The 23,784-nt window shown below is 35.0% G+C and overlaps 1 protein-coding gene across 2 annotated transcripts in view; it reads right to left on the minus strand.

Moving 5' to 3' along the window:
* The window catches only part of GLRA3 (glycine receptor alpha 3), a 178,997-nt gene that overhangs the window by 106,733 nt on the left and 48,480 nt on the right, over positions 1-23,784 (minus strand). For both annotated transcript variants that reach the window (XM_058549792.1, XM_058549793.1), the window contains exon 3: positions 20,865-20,932. In XM_058549792.1, the coding sequence (XP_058405775.1) occupies positions 20,865-20,932 (68 nt within the window). The remainder of the gene's footprint in view (positions 1-20,864; positions 20,933-23,784) is intronic.

A 23,784-nucleotide genomic window follows, 5' to 3' on the forward strand; every position in this document is an offset into this window, starting at 1 on the left:
TCAATTATTTATTTCTTTTTGGTGAGGTAAAACATTACCGTGGTTCTGTAAGTCAGAGCTATACAAAATTATTCTCATGGATGCCTAGGGCATTTAAAAAACATTTGATCATTTCTGAAATTTGGATGTTACATACAACAGATGTTTACATTTAAGTCAGCATTTCTATAATTTTAAGTTGAAAAACTCTTATTAAAACAATGCTGTGTTTTAAAAGTGACAGCACGTTAGAAAAACAAGTGAACTCACAGGAAGAATGAAGCCTTAAAGTTGAAGAATTTAGGTCTATCTGGGTTATATTCAGAATTTATATTTTATATAATTGTAATCAAACCACGTATGCTATGGATCCTGCTGTGATATGTTCTATTATTAGCCACCAAATATTCTGGCTTCTCTCTTTGTGGTTCTTTCTTTGAAGAGAAATTTTACATCCCTGCCTTCTGAACTCAGGAGTGGCCATGTGACCTAAGAAGTAAGTATGAGAAAATAAGACAATGAGGGGGTGGGGTGGTGATAGAAAGAAGAACAGTTGAGGAAGGAACAGCAAATGCAAAGGAACAGAAGTAAGATAAAATGTGGCATACTTGAAAAGGTGAAAGTTCATAGGGTATGTCTGGAATGCAGAGTGGGTTAGGAGACATGGTGGGGAGAGAGAGAGTCTGGAGACTTAAGGTGAGACAGATTATATAGGCTATAGTAAGCAAAAGAATTTTAGCTTTGCTCCAAGAACAAATAATTGGAAGCCAATGAAAGAGCAGAAAAATGGCAGGATCTTATTTGAACTTGAGAAGGATCCCTGTAGCTTCAAGGTAGAGGTTGGACCGGCAGTCAAGCAGGATCTGAGTTAGATGCTGTGGCTGTTACTGTCATGGCAGTGAGAAGTGATCTGCAGAGTGATGGAAAACCACAGATTTGAGAAATATTTGGGAGGTGGGATTGTTGGAGCTTTGTGATTCATTAGGTATGGGAGTATGAGAGAGGAAGAAATGAGCCCTTCGTTTTCTGGCCAAATCAATGAGATAGCAAACTCAGGAGACAAAGCAGATTTGGATATAGTAAGCCTCAGAATTTTGTGCAATTGAGGAAAATAAACAGTTCAGATATTTGAGAAAAACTTAAGTAAAATACAGTGTCAGTGTACAGTTCATTTTGTCTTTACCATTACAGCATACACATACAGCATATACATACTTTTCAAATACCATATCTCAAAGTTATGCAGGTTTGTTCACTTTCCCATCCCTTTCATGTGGAGACAGGCTATAGCTACTGAGATAAAAATTACCACTATATATGGGGATGGCAATTGAAACCAAGAGAGAGGATAAACTTATGTTGAAAGGATGAATATAGCAAGAATAATGTCAATGACTGAACTCTGAGAGTGACGAGCGTTCAGGAAATAGAAAGTAGAAGAGAAGACTATGGATTCATTTGGAGAGGAGTGGTTAAAGTTAGGAAACCAGGAGATTGTTGAGTCAGAGAAGCCAAAGCAAGAGATTTTCCAAGAAGAGCATGATCAACAACAGCAGATTCTGCAAAGAGGTCAACAAAGTTAAGGATTAAGAACTCATTAGGATTACTGGATACTCTGGAAATGGCAGTTTCCAGAGTGGGAGAATGGGATCATGTACAACCACTTGAAGTAATTTGGCTGTGAAAGGAGGGAGAGAAATATGGGAACAGGTAGAAGTAGACATGTTGTCTAGGGAAAACTTTAATTTTAGGAGGACAATTAGCAAATTGAAATGTTTAAGACAAGAGACAGATAAGAAGGAGAGGCGATAATACATTTAGTGTGGTCCCGAAATAAAAATTACTTTAGGATTTGATCTAGAAAAAATTGGGAAATAGTTTTATGTAAAAGGAGGGGAATATGCCTCAAGATATCATCAGGAATGTTGATATGGACGTCAGCTTTTAGGTTTGGTGGCAGGTAGCTAAATGGGTTTTTGTGTGCTGGTTTCTACTTTTTCTGTGAGGACAAAAGTAAGGCCATCTGTTCAGAATAAGAGGACAGGTTTGGAAGTTTGATAACAGTTGTGGTCTATGTGGAAGACTCGCATTCAACCACCATTTGCCCTTTTTATAAAGTGTTTTCCTGTACTGCAGACACCAGAAAGAACAGCATTAAAGCTAGGGATCTTTATAATATATTTTTTAATAAAAATTGTATGTATTTAAGGTGTACAACATGATTTGATATACATATACATAGAGAACTGGTTACTACAGTCAAGATAATTAACATATCTCCTCACATGGTTCCCATTTTTTTGTGATAAGAGCACCTAAAATCTACTCTTTTAGAGTACTTCCAGTGTTCAATACAGTATCATTAGCCAAAGTACATTAGATCACTAGACTTATTCATCCTACAAAATTGCAACTTTTTTCCCTTTGACCAATATCTCCCCATTTCCCCCACCTCACAGCCCCTGGTAAACACCATTTTACTCTTTGCTTCTATGAGTTCAACTTAATTTTTTTTTAGATTCTATGTAAAAGTGAGATCACACGATATTTGTCTTTCTATGTCTTATTTGTGGCTTATTTCACCTAAAGCTAGCGATCTTGGTGTGATTTACGCTTCATTCAGGTGCACTTCATGGCTTTGCCACAAGCTGCTTGTTCTGAGTTTCTGGGGTTATGGAGGTATTAAGTTTTTCTGAGCACTGTCAGTGGAGTTCCCATTTCCTGTCATTAGTTGCATGTTTGTTAAAGGCGTAAATATAGAGTATTTAGTAAACAGTGCATATCTAGTAGCTCATGGTGTCTCAGTTGCTGTGATTTTCTAATTCCTAGATTTCAGCAGACAGTGTCTTGTTGGAACTTCCTGATTTCCCATCTTCCTGATTCAGGCAGGCTGAGTAGCTCTGCTGACAAGCCAAATCTGTAGCATAATTCTTCTTCTTCAGCTTTCCAGTAACTTTATAAACATCTGATTCCCAGTAGAAAATCCCTTTTTGTGAAGTGGTTTCTGTTACAGAGGCTGAACACCAACTGGACCAGTACTTATCGCCAGAGGTAAGTTGCAGGAATGGGAACCATGGACTGTTAAATTGGCCTGTTTGTATTTGAAGGCCATGCATATTTCAGTCCCTGAAAGGAGAGGACACTAATAGTGCATGGAAACCAGTGGTAAAAGTACCTAAAATTCTTACCCATGACCATCTGAAATAAAGTGTATGATTTTGCAGACCAAGTACTAAAGCCCATAGCAAAATGTAACACCATGGTGTGAAATATTCAAGGAATGAGAAGCGGGCTGCTTGTTTCTAACTGTACTTGGAGTTTAAAGAAAAAATATCCAGTTCAGAAATTAAATTCTTAGGTTAAGGCATGTCTGGAGAGCTAGGGATTTTTCATCATTTCTCTCAAAGAGTATCTTAGCTTCTGTAGCTTCGTGGGTGAGGATTGTGTGGCTGAAAACTAGATGCAAAGGATGAATCTGTAGGTTACTAAACTAGATGCACATTATATTCACTCTCTTGCAGGTGACATATATGACTGTTAAGGTCGTGACTGGGAGAGAAACTTCAAATATTAGAATGATAAAGATTGGGAGGATTTGGAAAACTCCGAGTATCTTGAGCAAAAAAACTCCACTGCTCCTGTGTCTGCAGAAGCAGCTCCTCCCCAGTGTGATGAGGGGGATGCCTATTGTCATCATACTTTGTCTCTACTAACCATCATTGTCCCCAGACCTATAGCTAGGATTAGATCTCTGAAAGCAGGCAAGGAACCAATTACAGTCAATCCCAGGAGGAGAAGTTTTACGCTCCAAGGAATTGCTGATGTTCCTAATTTGTATGTGCATAAATATTTACACGTGGAATAGATTCTGAGACTATAGAGCGTGAAATAAAATTTTAGAATTGGTTAAATTTATTGATAAGGGTGCATTTACAGAGATTCTGGATTCAGCGTGTTCACTGAGAGAGCTAGGAGTGGTTCCGATTGTTTGCTTATTTGGTTAACTGAAGGCTGGAACCAGCAGGGACCTGTGCTGAAGGAAGTAGATATACTATACATTTGTTAGTCAGTTATAGAAGAAGACATCCAAAGACTTAGGAAATAAGAGACACAGATACGGATTTAAAACGTGTGATGAATCCATTCGCTCCCCAACTATGTACCCTGAGAAGGCTTTGAAAAATACATTGATGAGTGAAGAAAGAGCATCTTTTAAAAAAGCACTGTGATGGCTGTCCTCTGTAAACTGGAGATATTGCCAGTGAAATGAGCTTCCACATTTCAGTGGTGATGATAGTTGCCAGGGTGATAGATATCACTTAGTATTACTTAATCCCAGAGGCAAAATAGACATGATTACTACAACTGGAGCAGAGTTGGAGTGGGTATTCAGAACATGTGAATCACAGTGATCTTTGAGGATAGATGGTTAATCATGGGGTCAATAGGCTTGAAATATGTGGGTAGCTCATTAAGGAAGATTCTACTTGTTCTGAATAATCAGAACAACTCTAGGGCTGAAAAATAGACGATTTACTTGAGTCACCAGGAGAGAGACAAACTTTTATTTAATTAGAAGACATGAATGAGTTCACAGATTCAAGCTCCTTTGGAAAAGGACTCTTTAGTGTATCACAAATGCATACTGTGATTCTTCCTACAGAGACCTGCAGCAATTTATTATGACTGTACACTGAGGACCAGGTATTAGGAAGATCAGTGTTTCTGAGAACACTGGACCACAGTTCTGAGTTAAATCCAGTCCCTGGACATACAAAATACTAATGTTGTCAACTAGTCAGAGTGGCAGGTTATGGGAGACTCAGATAATAGTGAAATTTTGATAAGAACTTATCTCATATTGATTTCAATGGTTCTGTGAATCCATTCTGTTTCAATTTCTCATTTCCTAAGTGAACAGCTGGACATTTTATATTATAAAATCTCATCAACTGCAGAATCTTCACACAATCTCTTTGACTTGTGGAGTAAGAATTATGAACATGGGAAGACCCATAAGGAATTCTTTGAAGCCATTTTCTTGCCAATGTAGCTAATGAAGTGCAGCATTGGATTCCAGGGGGAGCCAGAGAAATAGTAACCCCCTCAAAGACTTGTATGATGATGGGGTCATGATTCCTTTCATATCCTCATTTAACTTTCCTTTTGAGCCTATGCAGAAGACACTCGAATCTTGGGAGATGACAATGGATTATTTTAACTTGATTCAGCTGATTACTTCAATTATAGCTGTTGTTCCATGTGTAATCTCTTTATTGGAGCAAACCAATACAGTCACTGGCACCTGGCTTATGACTGATGTGTTAAATATGTTTTTTCCTACATCTTTAAGTAGAGAACATCAGAGGCATTAGCTTTCATCTGGTAGAGATATCCTTGCTGTTTTGCAAAGAAGAAATAGGTATATCAAACTCTGTAGCCTAGTGCTATAATTAAGTCTATGAAAACACTGATCACCCAGCATCACAAGACATCCCAATGTTCTACTATATTGAAGATATCATGCTGCTAGAATAGGTGAGTAGAAAATAGCAGATGCCTTTATAAGAGCCAGAGAATAGAAGATAAACTCCAGGAGACTTCAGCAATGTTTCAGGGCATTAAGGATTTGGAGCATGTTTGGATATCTCTTTAAAAATGAAAGACAAATTGTTTCCCTCCCACTAAGAAAGACAAACAATACTGCCTAGGCCTCTTTGAATTATGGCAGCAACATATACCACATTTGAGCATGATGCTTTGACCCATTCATCAAATAACCATGAGACTACCAGTTTTGAGTGATGATCAACCTAGAGCTGCCTCCACCAACTCTTCCAACATTTTTATAAGTATTTTAATCTTTGCACTGTATCTATTCTATTTCCACCAAAAGAAAAAAAAAAAAAAACTAGTGTGTTTTGTTTTTATGCAACTCAATGCTGAAAGACAGAAAAGTGAAAGAGATTTGAAATTAACAACAGAGGTTGAGTCGTTTGAATTTGTTCGAACTTTGGAGAAGATTTCATGTTTTGACTAAGTCCTGGGTGTATCTATGGGGGTGGGTGATTGAAGTTAAGTGAAAAAGATGTTTTTTGAAGGTGAGGAGGTCAGGGAGATGGAGGTGTTGGTTGTTGCATCCACTTAGGAGTAAGGCAAACCTGGTAATAGAGAAGATTATGGATCAGTTGCCCAAGTCTTAGATGAATGAGTAGAGTAACCGCAACACTGTCCTATGACAAGTCTAAGCAGGGAAGGAGTGTGGATAGTCAAAGATAGTAGCTTCAAAGCAGGATTGAGGAGGAAGGGTCTGGAAGTGGAATAAGGAAGTGAGGAGGACTTCCTGATCTGAGGTTCATGGGCTGTGGAAGATTGAATGGCCTGCTCTTCAAGGGTTGCAGAAGTAGTAGAGAGACTCCTCCTTTGGTGATACCAAGAAAATGGAGATACTCTTCATCAGAAGGGGTATATATATGAGTGTGTGTGTGTGTTGGGGGGAGCACGTAGGAGTAGGAAAAGTGAAGTTGTTATCCAAGAGAGAGGGATTCTAGAGGGGACAGTGGACAAATTAAGGAGAGAAAGAAGAAGCTGGAAATGGCTCATAGGTGAGGCTGAGAGTAAGACGAGAAAGAATGCCCCCAGAACAATTCACATGCTATGAATGAAAATAGGTGGAATGTGAAACATGGCATCTGTAATCAACATCAGGTTTTTGAAAAGATTATTCCTAAGCCATATCCTGGTTAATGAGGGTAGCGGGGAGATCAGGGCAGAGGCCTGGTAGCTGGGCCCTGGGCATCTCTCTGCTGGAAGTTTTACTAATAGGTGGGTTGATTTTCAAGTTCTTAGGTAATTTTGTAGGTAATTCTTAAAAGTGTCTCATGAAGAACTTTCCCATCAGGGATCTATCTAAGGTACAGTTTCCTCTTAGTAAAAATTACCCTTACACCACCTTAACAAGAAAAAAGAGAAGCGTATCTATTTATCTTTGAGTAAACTGTACTTTTATAGAAACTTCCTCTGGCTAAGCCATGATAGTAATATTATACGTCATATGTACTAAGTGTTTTTCCCAAGGATTTGTTGCCACTGGAGTAGACTTGAGGAATGAACTCCATGGGAAATATTTTGAGAACAATTTTATCAAATAGTGGAAGATATGATGCAACAATGGTTATATGAGTGGAATCAAAACACAAATATCATCACGGAAGCAGAAATGAAAATAAATCTGGCCCTCGTGTCTGACATGGAATATAAATCTGAAACAAATCTGAATGTATTTACAATTAGTATAGGTGTGTGTGTGTGTGCAGGCACACACATAATGTTTGAAAAATAATATCTAAAAAAAAGAAATTCATACATTAATGAAAGACAGAATATAGTCTGACCTCTAGTCCACGTGTATTAATAGTTTTGCAAAGAGCTAGCAGCATTAAAATGTATCCCTTCCCCCTCAGAATACCCAATGCTTCTGTCCCATTTTCTCCTGCTGTTCCATATGCCACCAAGCAATGAGGATAGAAATATTAGCCTTGGGCAAGCACACTCATGAGTACCCTATAAATATGTACGTTAGAGAACATATTCTCAAAGAGGACAATATTGTTCCCAAGGGAGCAAAAATTGGTTCTTGGTGGGTAAAAAAAATCTTACTCTTTTTATGCATAATTCAGAGACATACATAGAATATATAAAAAGATATGCAATATATCTGAAGTATTAAAATTTCATGGGAAGGGCAATTAGGGAAAAAGATGTCTAAAAGAGCTCCTCAGAGAGGCATAATGAAAAAAAAACGTTGAGAAAAACTGTCTTAGAGAAAATTAAAGAGAAAAAGGGATGCAGAACATATTCGTTTCTTTTTGTGTCTGCTGTCAAATTTTGATTAATCATATTTAATTTTGTAGTGCATGGATAAGGAATAGCAATTATCTTTACAGCGACTTAAAATATGATAAAGAGTAAAATATTTAGAATCAGAATTTTTAGCCTTTTTCATTGCTTGGTTTTATACATAAGGAGGTATATAGAACAGTAAACGGTCATTGAAAGACGGAGTGAGGAGAAACCACAGGAAGACCTGATGCAGATAAGAAATGACTCTAGGAAAGAGAAAACCAGTGAAAGAACAACCTAAAGCAAACAAAATGACTTCTACCAAAGAAAAGGGTTAAATTTCATCTGCTCAGCTCAGAGAGGGATCTGGCCGTTCTCTTAGTACCTCTGGGGGAGAGTCATGTGCCCGGCCAGAGACTTCCGGGAAGTCTGGAAGCGCAACAACATCATTGCCCAGCACGATCAAGGGGATGGAGACATCTCCAGTGGGGAGAGAGGGAGATGAGAGTTCAGTGAGGGAAAAGAGGGATTCTTTACTTGTTCCAAAAGTCTGTGGAGAGAAAAGTCCTATTAAGTCTGGAAGACTTAATGTAGAAGCAAGCACTCCCAAATGTCTTCCCTACCCTAAGAGGAAAAATAAGACTTCATTATCATCTATAGACAAATTGAATGAGTTTCACAGAGGAAAGCTGCCTAGGACTTACCTGTGAATAAACTGCAGTTCATCTACTTAACGTTGATATATGTTACAGGCTCATTTTTGTTAATTAAACCTCTTAATATAACTTTGTGGCAGGATTATTTGTCTTATGCTTTAGCTAGTCTCTGGAGTGTTGGCAATATGCCAAGAAACTACTAAGGAGAATTTTTATAGTATTTTAGTAATACACAAGTGCTAATAAATCTATGTTTCTTCATGTTCTCCCATAGAACAAATAGTTTGTTATCAAGGCTTCTTGATGAAATTAAGAGAAAAAGGATTTTCCTTATATTTTTAAAACCAAATCATGAAGTACTAAACTCATTATATGCATTTATACATATTTATATATATTCGTGTATCTATAATATATACATTATATAATATACATACATACATTATATATAAACATATATATAAATAATATGTATACATATAATTAGTATAGTATATAATGAGTTTAGTATATATATTTAGTGTATATATATATATACACACATGTCATTGTCAAGTAGAAATTTTCCATTTTCTTATTGACTCCCTAAGCAACAAGGTCTGCTTAACTCTTTTGCCTGCATCTGTTCTAGTTGACAGGGCACTTGTGGCACAGCCCTAGGCCCCTGTCAGTCTGGCTTGTTTGAGCCCATCTGAAGCACTGTTACTTGGCTTGTTGTTTTGTAGATAGGCTGCTAGCATCATCACAGCAACAGAAACATGTCACCTAACTGGTCTAGAGTATCAGTGTTAACTTTAACTCATTCGTCTGTCATAGATTCAGCATCACAGCTGAAGAGCTATTTGCAATTTAAATTGATTGCCAAGTACTTAACATTAATTGACATGCTAAATCTATGACTCAGTAACAAATTATGACTATTGCCAATCATCACAATTCCCCATCTTGCTGCCCATTTTATCTTTAGAGGTTAAAATGACATTTTGGAGTGTATTCTTTCAGAAAATCAAATTCTCTTAGAAAGCAGTGCTGGATGATAAATACCAAGAAGATGAACACCATTGCTATGAACTGTTCAAGAGAAACAGATCATTTATACGTCATGTTAGGTGGCCAACAAAAGTGCTTAATTGATCTGGTAATAGAATATTCTATAAAACGTCTTCCTGTAGAGATGATCATGTGCAGACAATAGTCACTTTCCATTACAAGTTAGCTGTATAGTAGGCAGCAAGAGGAGAGTTATATTAAGTGACGTATATCTTTCACACTATATTTACCCCTATAATCTTCCTCATTTTTTCCCAACCCAAATATTTCAAAGGCATAAACAAAATACAATTAACCTTCAATCTACTTAGCCAGAGTAAAAGGAAACTCTACACAGATAGGTGGTCCAATAAAGGAGAGAAGTTGCAGAAGTACGTGGCTGACAACTCCCTTCTCTGGGTACACTTTTCCTTCTTTTGTCATTAGTATCAGTTTCTCTTTGGCACTTTCCCCCCATAGAATTGGAAATATGCTTTTAAACATCATGTTTGTTTCAACAACATTGAAGCACAACTAAATAATCATATTCGTTGTGATATTCTTTATAAGAAATTTTCTCTGTGTGAACAGGATCTGCAGTCTCTTTTTGAGACACAGGTATTATAAGGATGGTCTTGTGGATGACTACACCAGTCAGAGATTTATTATATTTCTGATGGGGTCACCAGGATGTGTGACCTTCATGCATACCTATCTTTCTGCAACCTTTCCCATAAATATGTCCTGTTTCTGATTCATGCCTCTAAATGATAGTTCAGAACACATTCATGCTGCCAGTCACTGGTTACTCATGCTTGAAATTAAAAATCTTTCAGACCATTGCTATTGCTGTATTTGGTTAGGTTTTATCCATTATTCAAAGTAAGAAAAATAAGGCAGCAAGGATAAGATGTTAACGGACAATCTTAATATTAAAGGGATAGCGGAATGCTTTCAGGCTATTCTAAAAGGAAATGGAATAGCATCTATCTAATCATATGCTATAATTAACACTATTGAATCTAGAAATATGAGTTACACAGAAATAGTCACTGAATACTGTTACGGCACTCATAAAATGAATGTACCTTTATAAGAACTTAAGTCATTGGCAATAGATACAAAGGATCAATAACTCATTTTGGGGAAAGGATACAAAAAGACAGAAAAAATGGACTTTACTTAAAATTACACACATTTCTTTCCAATTGGCATTAAAAAAATTTACTGTGAAACCTAGTCAACACCTGAAATAATTGCATCTTAATATTTTGGATTTTTAAACATTATTCTTCAATCACCATAAACACTATATAATAAGAGCTCTGATTTCTTTATTTCTAATTTCTAATAATGACTTTATCTCTCTATCCATACAGCTGAAAAAGTGAATGCTTTTTGAGAAAAGATTATAAAATTACGTAGGAAGATTTGAATAAAAAAGCAAGTTCATTTGGGCAATATTTGCCAACATTAACTTGATTGTACAATTAGTCATTTAGCTCATATTTTAGAGACTGTGGCACCAATTTATGATGGTGGCCGAGACTCAGAATGGCAAAGACAGATCATATTGAAAAGCAGTAAGAATAACAAAGAGTTTATCTGCTTGTGTCAAGGACGTTTTTTTCCTTTTGGAAAAAGTACTTCTCGTTAGCCAGAATACATATATATATTTAACAATATGTATTTAAGAGCTACTTTGTGCTAAGAATCATCCTAATTGTTAATGATATAATGAGAAACATATCAGAATGGATTGCTGCTCTATGGAGCCTATGGTCAAAAAAATTTAAATAAATGCCCATGGATATAAATAAAATATTAAAAAAGATAAATAAAACTTAAAAAAATTGGATATAATAATAGGATGTCAATGAAGTCTATTTGATAAAATAGTACAAGGATTTAAATGCCATTCTAACAGAGCCAAATAAAGTAGCATAAGAAAAACTTATCATCATCATACTGTGTGAATAAATTGACTTAATGGAAGTCATTGAGTTGTTTGCAGTGAAGGAATCTAAAATGGATTGATATAACAATGCAGTTTATTTGGGATTTTTATGAATTCCCAATAAGTTATTTACTAATGACAACTCTTAAAGATAGGAAATATGCAGCACAGAAATATAAATAGATAGAAACTCTGACAGAGAGAATTAGGTATAGAATATCCAGTGTAACAGGTTTTACAGAAAGAGCAAATGGAAACATAAAAATTGAGTATTATTCTTAGAAGATTAATATTAGTCATAGATTCAGAAAACAGCAAAAATCCCTAGCAGAATCAAAATAAATCCATATATAAACTAATTAAGAAAAAAAGGACCTAATACCAAAGTACTAATAAGAAGAATGAAAATGAAGACATTACCAAGATCCCTCAGATGAAAAGATAAGGCATTGTAAATAAGTTTATGTCAATAATTTGAAAATTTAAGAAAATGGACAAATTCCTTGAAAAACAAAACTTTTGCAAAATGTACACAATAGAAAAACTGAACAGTCCTATATCCGTTCAAAGAATGGAATCTATAATTTAAAATCTATCCACATATAAAATGACCAGCCCAGATGACCTTACTGGTGAATTTTACCAAATACTTATGAAAGAAATAACATCAGTTTTACACAAACTATTTTAGAGATTAGAGGAAGAAGGAACATTTCTCAACTAATTTTTTGTTGCCGTTGTTCTTGTTGTGAGGAAGTTCAGCCCTGTGCTAACATCTGCCAATCCTCCTGTTTTTCTTTTTTTGCTGAGGAAGACTGGCCCTGGGCTAACATCCATGCCCATCTTCCTCCACTTTATATGGGACGCTGCCACAGCATGGCTTGACAAGCGGTGCGTCAGTGAGCGCCTGGGATCCGAACTGGTGAACCCTGGGCTGCCCAGCGGAGCACTTAACCGCTTGCGCCACTGGGCTGGCCCCTCAACTAATTTTTTGAAACCAGCGTAATATTGGTACCACACGCTGCTCCTGACATTGTGAGAAAAAAAATTATAGTTCAATATCGAAAATGAACATAGCAGTAAAAATCCTAAACCGAATATTAGACAATTAAATCCAGCAATATATAAAAAGCACAATCAAATATGACCAGATAGGGTTTATCCAGGAATGCAAGGATGATTTACCATTTGAAAGTCAATCTATATGAGATTTTCTTTGAATATAATCCATAATAGAATGAAGGAGAAAAGTCAATTATTTCAATGAATGTTGTGATAGCATTGAATAAAATTCAATGCCTCTTCAAGATTGGAAAAAAACAAAACTCAGCATACATGTAATGAAAAAAACTCTCTCAATCTGAAAAAGAGTATTTAGGAGAAACCTATAGTTAATACCATTCTTAATTGTGAAATATTGCATACTTTCCCACTGATATCACAAAAAGGACAATGGTAGCCATTCCCCATCCATTTTATTTAGCATTGTATAGGAGTTGTGAACCAGTGCAATCAAATAAGAGGGAAAAGGAGAGAGAGAGAGGAGCAGGAGAAGGAGAGAGATTTAAAGCATAAAGATTGGAAAGGAAGATGTACAACTGTCTTAGTCTGCATAAACATAGTCATAGAAAATACAGAGAAATTGGCCAACTACTACTAGAACTATTTAAATTATCAAGTTCTTAGAATATATGTCAATATTCCAAAATATATTGTCTGTCTATATATTCATAGAAACAATTGGAAAATAAAATTTAAATTATAACATTTACACACACACACACACACACACACACACACACATTGCCAAGTTCTGTCTGCTGAGAGTGCCTAGAACTAATGACACCTCAATAGCAACGAGCACACCCAGGTCTGGGTTTCTAATACTATTCTCCACTAAAAGGAACCAGGGATCCTTGGAGAAACTGCTGATTCTAGGGCTAGGTCAGGAAATATACAAGATGAGTTTGGAACATCTTATAGTGGCAGAATGCAAGGAAGTGCACAAAAATCAAAATGATGGGAATATGTCAAAGGGACATACATATAACGTAGTATTGAATTATAACCCAAGGTATGAAATAAATATCCATGAGTCCATGATATAAATAAATTATTGAACAAATAAATAAGTGGGAAAAATAAATAAATGTCCTGTACAGAAGAATCCCAAATAATATGTGGAAATGACCCCCTCAAGGAGGTGGAGCATAACCCTCCACCGCCTTTAAGTGTGGGCTGTGCACAGTGACTTCTTTCCAAAGAATATAGTAAGGAAGAGATGGAGAAAAAACAGTAAGTTTACAGTGAGAAACCAGGCACACACTTATCTAAACCATGTGATCAAGCTTAACATTATCGGTGACAAGTCATTGACAACGAGAGAATATACAATCCTAATTGATATTACATACCCTTGATACGAAGTAATGAAAATAACACTTTATAACCTATGTGGTCTTCCTTCCAAAATCTCATGATCCCAGTCTAGTCAGAAAAAAAAATGTTGACTGAGAGACATTCTGCAAAAACCTGACCAGTACTCAAAATACTTAAGGCCATCAAAAACAAGAAAAATGTAAGGAGACATGACAACTAAATATAATGTGGTATGCTGGATAGATCCTGGGACAGAAAAAAGACATTAGGAAGTACTAAGTTAATACTAAAAATGTATAGACTTTAGTTAATAATAATGTATCAAATATTTGTTCATTAGTAGTGATAAATGTATCATACTAAAGTAAGACATTAATAATAGGGGAAACTGGGCAGGAGATACAGGGAAACTTTCTATATTAGCTTTGCAACTTTTCTGTAGACCTAAAACTATTCCAAAATAAAAAATGATTCAAAAAAACTAAAAAATATAACATTTACAACCACACATCAATACTTAGGAATAAACTTGACAAATATATAACAACTTCAAAAAACATAGCTTAGAGTAACCGAAGAAAACAAATAAATTGATCTACTACGTTCATAGATTGGAAGACAATACCCATTTTTTGGTTTGTTTTGTATTTAATGATTTCTGTGTTTTGCAGAAAGTGTGGTAAGAGGGCACTTTTAATTCTGATAAAGGATAGCTACACCAAACTCAAGCAAACATTATATTTATTTTGGAAATATTAGAAATATTCCCTTGAAAACCAGGAAGAAAATAAATTTCATTCAACATTGTTTTTGCTAAAACAGCAAGACAAGAAAAAGATGTAAAGCATAGAAAGACCAAAAAGAATAAATTAATGTGATTATTTCTAGATAAAATGATTTAATTAAGGAACTATAAAATATTAGGCCTAAAATGAGAGTATATTAGAGCCTGTAAAAAAAATAGTGTTATATATCAGCAATGAAGAGTTAGAAAATATAACTAAAATGTTGTAATTTTAAAAATATATTAACAATAAGGTGGAAATTATTAGATTTAAAAGATGTGCAAGAAATTCATGAGAAATTGTATGTCTTTGTTGAAAGATTAAATAATATTTAAGTAAAGGGAGAGATACATCATATTCATGGATGAGAAGACAATAATAAGACCACAATTCTCCCAACACTCCTCTATATATTCAAGTTTATTTTGTGGAACTTTACAAGATGATTCTAAAATTTATATGAAAAAGGAAACTTTCAAGAAGAGTTAAGAATACTTTGAAAAAGAATAAAGTGTGTGTTTGGGAAGTTGTCCTATTAAACATCAAGTCTAATTTAAAGCTATATTAAATAAGACAATATAATATTGGTGCAGGCGTAGACAAATTGATCATTGGCACAGAACTGAGAGCTTTAAAACAGACTCATTCAATTTAGAAATATATATGACAGAAGTATAGTTACAAATTATTGGAAGTAATTATTCAATTGTGAAATAAATAAAATTAAATGCCTACCACACATCATGCACATATACATAACTACACAAAATTCCAGGTGGACTAAAATCTACAGGAAAAGCAAAGTTCTCTTAGGAGAAAATATAAGAAAATATCTTTACGCATTTGGGTGTGAGAAGGATTTCTTAAGACAAGCACAAACCAGTGAGTAAAGCAAGGTTACATTTTGTAAATTAAAATCAAAATAATTTATACATCAAAAGACATCATAAACACATTGAAAAAAGCAGAATAGGTATTTAAAATGCATGTAACTGACAAAACATTCATCCTCAGAATAATATGTGTGTGTGTTGTGTTTACGTGTGTACAGTCACGTGTCGCTTAACGATGGGGATATGTTCTGAGAAACGCATCGTTAGGGGATTTCATCATTGTGCGAACATCGTGGAGTGTACTTACACAAGCCTAGATGGTATAGCTTACTACACACCTAGGCTATATGACTAATCTTATGGGACCACCATAATATATGCAGTTAGTCATTGACAGAAATGTCATTATGTGGCTCAACTATGTAATAGAACAAAGAAGCATAAAGGGGGAAAAAATAAATGGGGAAAACAGGCATTTTGCACAAAGGACACCTGAATGGCTAAAAAACATTCAAGAAAAATGCATAACATCACTATTAATCAAGGAAATGCATGATAACAGCAATTAAATCTAGTGAGTAAATACTAGTTGTGGAAGATTTAAAACCATAGAAAATCTCACAAAATTGCTAGTAGGTGTTTAAGACAGAAGGACCACCCTAAAGAGCAATTCAGTAATATCTGAACCATAAAGTTTCACTTCTGAGTATACCACCTTGGGCCAAATAATTCCACTCCCGGGTATATACCCTACAAAATACCTTGCATATGTATGTTAGAAGATAATGTGCAACAATTTTCAACACAGAGTTTTTTGTAGCAGCAAAAACATTAGAAAAAATTGAAATGTCCAACAGATGCAGAATGAATAGATACATTATGGAATACTTGTTGAAATGAAAGTGACTAAAATAGTCTAAGCGTATAAGCATGGATTAGCTCAAAAAAACATACATTTGAACCAAAAAATTGTTACATGTGGATTCTACAGTATGGCAGTTTTGTTTATATTTTCATACATGCAGAATGAAATTTTATGTCTCAATATCAAATTCAGGAACAAAGCTTCCTTTGGGAAGGCAGGGAAGCTAAGCTGTACTCTTTGGGCAAGAGCACATGGTTAACTTCAATTTATTTGTAATGTTTAATTGTTTAAGACGGTGACGAGTACACGAGCGTTACTTATATTATTATCTCCACATTTTTGCATAGATAATAACTTCATTTGATTAAAAACTTTATTTGATAAAAATATACTTAGAAATAAGAAGGTGTAGGAGTTTAAAGATTCCATTAAGAATATAATGGACACTATCAATTTTTTATGCCATATTGCCTTAGATTTATCTGGAGAATCTAATGATCCAGTGATTCAAAGTAGCATCTACATGTGAATGATTATTGTTGCAACTAAAATGTGAACCTATCATTTGTGTGGAAAATTGAAAAACTGTACAGTTTGACAATTCTGTGACATCACAGGAGACCCTCAGATACTCTTGCCCAACCCCATCATGCATCTCTGTATACAGGCTCTTGAAAAACAATTACTATACCAAAACATCTCACCTTTTTATCTTTTATTTTACAAAAATAACTTATTCTATGGGTGCTGGTGAAAAGGGATGGTACAATGAGTAAATATTGACTTAAGGCACTCAGCAGAGCAATTCTCTAACTCTTTAACACATGCATGAGAAGACAGAGAGCCAACTGTTTTTTGAAGATGGGAAGTTAAGCCAACATATCCATTTTGAAATACTGCTATATATGTATACCCAAACTACTACATAGGTATATATGAGTTAAAAAAAGTAAAAACCTCAACTTATAAATGCTCTCATCCTGGCCTATAAGCTTTATCCACCACCCATCACAGGTTTGCACGAGTAATGCTCCACTTAAGCATCACTTAACGTGGAGATCTTAAGCCTCGCCTCCTAGAAACAATATAATCAATCATGAGCTCCTTTTGACACCACAAGTTTAAAGGTGAGAGAAGACACACTTCTCTCACCAAGGCCGTGGTGCAAAACGGGAAAGAGAATGACTCTAACGATGGTAAACCAGTTTTATCTTTAACTTAATTGTTTTAAGAACTGTGATTTCCAACAGTTAAATCATTGTCTGCTTCAGAAGAATGTGAACTTGGAATAATGGAGGCTGAACAATTCCTTAGAGAATCTCATTATATGTAATGACACGTGACTCAAATGTGAGGGAAATAGGGAAGTTTAGAATTTCCATAATATTTATAGAAAAATACTTGATGACTATATATCAAGAATAATAAATTTTTACTCAAGTGAGAATGGTTGACACTACCTTAAGTTAATCAGACAAACATTGGGAAAGATAACTTTAACAGTTAAAAAGAAATTTGAGCTTATGTTATTGGAAAAATGCACATAAATATTGAAAAAACAAATTTGGTACAAGAAGAAGATGCAAAATATGTTAAAGATTTGAATTAACTTAATTTTCAAACAATGGTTAAAGAAGTAGAATATCTACTAGAGGAATTTTCTCAAGAATCAAATAATTACCTCAAATGGGACTAAAGCTGTATTTTAAAATGGGAAGAGATACTATTATATATTCATTAATGGTTACAGGTAATTTGAAATTCCATCCTCTCTATTTTGATACATTGTCTTAGTTGAATTAGGTTACTTGTATTTTAAGAACAAGAGTAAACGATATTAATATAACAAATCTGAATGTTTAAAAAATATGTTAAGGTTTTGGAGCCGGCCTGGTCGTGTAGAAGTTAAGTGCTCGTGCTCTGTTTGTAGGCCCGGGGTTCACAGGTTTGGAACCCCGGGTGCACACGGATGCACCGCTTGTCAAGCCAGGCTGTGGTGGTGTCCCATATAAAGTAGAGGAAGATGGGCACGGATGTTAGCCCAGGGCCAATCTTTCTGAGCAAAAAGAGGAGGATTGGCATCGGATATTAGCTCAGGGCTAATCTTCCTCACACACACATACAAAAAATAAGCTAAGGCTTTTATAAAAATAAATTAATTCAAACAATGTTATGGCAAAGCAATGGGATAAAGTTTAGGTGCAGAGCTGTGATGGTGGAAACTACGAATAAAATACGTCAGCTTAATCAAGTGGTAGCAAAATATTTTATGATTTTTGAGATAGAAATACAATAAGTTCTAATTTTCTCTATTCCTATGTAGATGGACACTACATTGCAGCTATTCTATCTGGCATCATTAAAAGTTTTACAAAATATTGAATCTGATTATGTGAATAGAAATGATGTAACATGTTTAGGAGTTTGGAAGACTGAAAAGAAAGATGCCAAGGTGGACATAGTTAATTTTATAATACTTAACCTCTGGGGTGTTTATTTGATTAATGTTCTTTGCTGCTGCTTGTGACTCTAAAGAGGAAAGTGATAGGCGCTAAAAATGATTTCAAAGGGAATGCATTACGATGGAATATGTGGGAATGGAAAGGATTTCTATGCTAGAGAAGGGAAATAAAACTGAGCTAGAGTCACTGTGAGAGTGTATTTGCGATATTCTGCAAGCTTTTTGTACAATATTATTCTCTAAAGGAAGTGTGTCTAAAATTATTAAAGGTAAGAAATTTAGCTGGGGGCAGTCATCTAGATTTTGTGTTACAACCATTTAGTGGTACACTGATGAATTATGTCATAAAAAGCAGAGATCTTCAGGAACCTGACAATCTTTGAGGTTTTAATAAAAAGGCAATCCAGCCATGTCTTCTCTTTTTTCTAAGTCCCTTCCTCCACCCCACAAAGACAAGTAAGGCTGTAAACCTTTCCAACTACTGCCGTTGAAAGTATATTATGGAAACGATCTTGCAAACGAGAAAATATAAATGTATACCCAGGTTTTCAGGATTGTACAGCATGTATAGTAGCAATTAAAATAGAAAGGTGCCTAGCCTAGAAATACAATTTGGGAAGTCTAAGAAGAAAAAATCCAGCAGAGATTCCTTCATCTTTAAATATGATTTGGAGTGGGTATACACAAGTGCAGGATATAAATCAGGACCAGATATTCAGCCAGAATCCAGAATATATCAAAGTCTGAAACAGGATTATAGTGACTTTAGGGTCAGAATTGTACCAGAACCACACTGTGCTTATGCAAGCAAATTATATGCATTCTCTGTGTTTAGACACATGTACACACGTTCATGTTAACTATATACTGTAGTTAAGATAATTCCATATAATGCCCAGATATATGAGTTCAGTTCTTCTCCATTGATGCTTTTTTTGTAATGACATTATATTGAGTTTGAACAAAACCACAGAGATGACACTAAATGAGTACATATTGCGTATACGAGGAAAACAGGATTCAAAAAAAAAATAGTGCCCAAATAAAGTCTCTTCCTGTTGAGATCGATCCTCTATACACACATATATGTACACACAAAACTCTACACACACCTCTGCTTAATAATTTGCATGTTGGATTGTATTTCCTTAGAAAATTTGAGATCAAGTCATTCTGAGATATATAAAATGAGCATAATTCTCTACTTAATAATGGTTTTGGAAGCTAATAAATTTTCAAGTATTTCATATCCTATAGTAGCTAAAATCAACTTTGAAATTGACGCAAATTATACGTGCTAAATTTAGGAACGGAGTATAATTCTAGGTAATTTAAGAACCATAATACATAGTTTCAATCGAAAAAAGGTTGCTTGCTAGACAATTTTACAGATATTCAGTGGTTCATGTGTCTATCTCTGTGTTTTATTTGAGCTAAAGTGAACAATAAAAGCTACAGGGCAAAGAAGAGACACAATATGATCTTTAGAGAAAGTTATAAAATTCAAAACAGAATAAATTTGTTCTGTAATAATAATTTTTTGGCTTTAATAGCTTGATTATATAAAATGTTCTCAATTACATAGTAAGGAAGTCTGTTCAGTGAGTTTATTTAATAAGGCATACACTACAATTTACAAAATATTTATGATGTTTGAGTAAATATTATATTCATTTGGAAAAGTAATCAAACAGAAAACTTAATATTATAAACATAAGTATAAATAATAATTAAACATGGAATTATTTACTTTTATGCTTATGCCTCGCTATTAAAAAGCACTGAAAAGAAATAATTTATATGGTAAAATTTTAGTTTTAATTTGAGATTTAATATTTAATTACTCAGATGGGAAAAATCAATCTTGTTTTCACTTACATTTATTCTCTGACATACCATCTCTAAATGAAACATTACCTGCAGTTGATTGCAATTTAATTATACCATTAATTTTTATCTTTTAAAATCTCATTATATTAATTTTGGTTTTAAATTACATAACATTAGCAGAAAAATTGCCATTAATGTAATTATAAATTACTCTGGTGAGAAATTTGTTACAAAGTAAACATGCCTACCATAGTTGTCTCCGCGATGGAGCCAAAGCTGTTTATGAATATGTTGCACGTGACATTAACTGGAGGGCCTGAAAAAGAGATCAAAACATAAGAGTTATTTAGCCACATACCTAAAATATTTTCAAATAACTCCATGCTTCCCATTAGTAGTTTTTTTTAAAAAAAGAATATTTTTTAATATATGTGTACACATAGATGATTAAAATTGAAGGCAATCATTCTGTGAAATAATCTGGACTGCAAATCAGAAATTCATTGTCTCCTTCAAACACTGACGCTGACGTTATGTAAGTCATTAACCTCTTCCCGTCTTAGTTTCCTTGATCTAGATATCTCTAATGGCTTTGTAAATGGCTGAGTTAGTAAGTCCAACACCTGAGCCCCTTCAGGAGGCTTCTATTGATTTTTCCACCCAATGTATAGCCCATGTTTTCCCGTTTCTTTGCATGTCGCATAATTTTTTGTTGAAAATTGGATTCTTTATTCTAATGTGGCAACTCTGGAAATCAGACTCCTAGTTCCAACCCACAGTTTGTTGCTGCTGATGTTTCTTGTTTTGTTGTTTGTTGTTTAGTGACTTACTTGGATGAATACTACAAAGTTTGTATTTCCGTAGAGTATGTAGCCACTGAAATCTCTGCTCAGTGAGTTTAGTGGTCAGCTCATGATTGGTCAGAGATTTCCTTAATGCCTTGAACCACTCTTTGCCAAGAGACTTTATGTTTGTTTTGCCTTTACTGCTCTTGCCTTACCCTTCACTTCCTGCTTGCACAGGGTCTGAGGTCAGTCAGAGGTGAGAGACTGGGGCCCTCCTAAGACTTTCCTGGGCACGCACACAGCCCTACACATGTGTGTAGCCTCTAGATCCACAAGAATATATCAGAACTTTTCAAAGCTGCCTATGGGCATCTCCTTCCCCAGATCTTCTTTTAAAAGTTTTGTTCAGACTCTTCTTTGCCCAACTGGTAACACAGCCTTAGGCAGCTGCAGCGTTAAACAATTTCCTGTGACCGTTTTCAACAAATGCCCTGGCGATAGGATTTTTCCACTGAGGGAATTCCCAAAGTCAAATAATGACAAGCCCTCTGAGTGGGACTCTGCGAGGGAGCAGGCCAGATAGGTCAGACAGCGACATTGCTCTGGGGATCGACATTCTGAGGAGCAAACCTGGTCTGCCCACTCTGACAGCTGCTAGGCTGTTGGATTTTACAGCTTCTCTGGTTGAGAAGCTGTTGATTTTCAAGGTTACGGTGGAGCTGGGGAGTGGGGCCATGTTTCAATGCCCTTTGTTCTTAGAGAAATTCATCAGCATTTCTTGAATAAAACACTCCTCAGAGTGTTGCAAACTTTTGGTTAATTTTCAGGGTTCTGAAAGTTAACTTTGACAATTTTCCCAGTGTTTCTGTTGCTTTTTTGGAAGAGTGAATTTATGGAGATTCTCACTCCACCATTCCAGAAGTCCCCTGTAAGTGCCTGATTTAGCATTCATCATAAAATCAAGGACTTTCATTTTTATGAGACTGATTTCTTCATTCCTTTACTAAATAGCTAAAGCCTGTGCACACCAAATTGAAGAAACAAAGAGATTATCATCTAGCAGGGCAGAAGGAATAAGAATCAGTAAATTGTTGAGTACTGCTTGCTACCAGGTACTGTGCTTTCTGATTCAGATACCACTTAATCCGTGTAACACTGAGAGGGGATGATATTCCACCATATACATATTAGGGAATTAAAGCTTTGAGAGGATACATAAGGTGCTAATAAATAGTACAGTCAGAATTTGAACCACTGGTCTGATTTTAAGAATCATTCTTTTCTCACCATAGCAAGCTGTTCCCCAATCTTCTTCACATGACATAGCATTCAAGGCATTTTATTATCTGGCTACAGGCTTTGTTATTAGGCTAATACCTATATAAATAAAAAAACATTGAAATATTGTGTGGTAGGGGTTAAAATAATTCTGAGTTAAACTCTACCCAAATTAGTCAGATAAAGCCACACACAAAAACTAATATCTAAGCCTAATTTATTTTGTTTGTTTTTTCACCTGAACATAATAGTAACAATTTTACAAGATTTGCTACAAAAAAGATAGCAGCCCTTGCCCTATCCTGCCATTTCCCCCTCACTAGAGATAATCACTTCAACTCATTTAATAGATTCTTTGCATGTTTACCTCAGTTTCTCTAAAAAATAAGTTTATTTTGCTGCTTTTAGATGTTTCAGTTTGAGACATGTTCTAATACTCACAGTAGAAGATGAGGATTTTTCTTTCACACATTATCCCCACTCCTACTAACATAAACCCTTTTTCTATCCTCTCATTACCCAAATATGGTTAAACTGTCATTGTTGTTAGAACAGTATTTACTCTTTACATTATTATGACAAGGTAAATATTACCTCCAACTAAACCATATCCTGTACTACAATTACTTTTCCTTTCCTGATGTTGATAACTGCTTTATATATTTCACAGTTTCCTCCATATGAATCATTAACTTATCCACAAGTTCTGAAAGGTCTAAATTATGTTTCAATATCAGACTCATAAGATATTCTATTAACTTTCTCTTCCTTCGGACTTACTCCATTCTAGGGGTTTTGCTCTGGAGCATAGCCGTCGTCTCCCACAATCATCACACTGTGGACTACTCACATCTCTCTCTTTTGTGGGATCTCCTTTCTCGGGCTCCATACCTTGTTCTTTCTTGGTTTATTTCTTTATTTTAGTAGAATATATCTTTCAGTAATTTTTTGAGAAATAGTGACTAAGGATGCAAGCTTTTGAGAACTTGCTTGTTCACAAATGTTCATTTTTATGCTCTCACACTTAATGATCTATATTTGGTACACAAGTTCAGGCTGGAAATTGTTTTTTCTTCTGAATTTTAAAGTCATTTCTCCATTATTT

The sequence above is a fragment of the Diceros bicornis genome, chromosome 11 (genome assembly GCF_020826845.1).
Source record: "Diceros bicornis minor isolate mBicDic1 chromosome 11, mDicBic1.mat.cur, whole genome shotgun sequence".
NCBI lineage: Eukaryota > Metazoa > Chordata > Mammalia > Perissodactyla > Rhinocerotidae > Diceros > Diceros bicornis.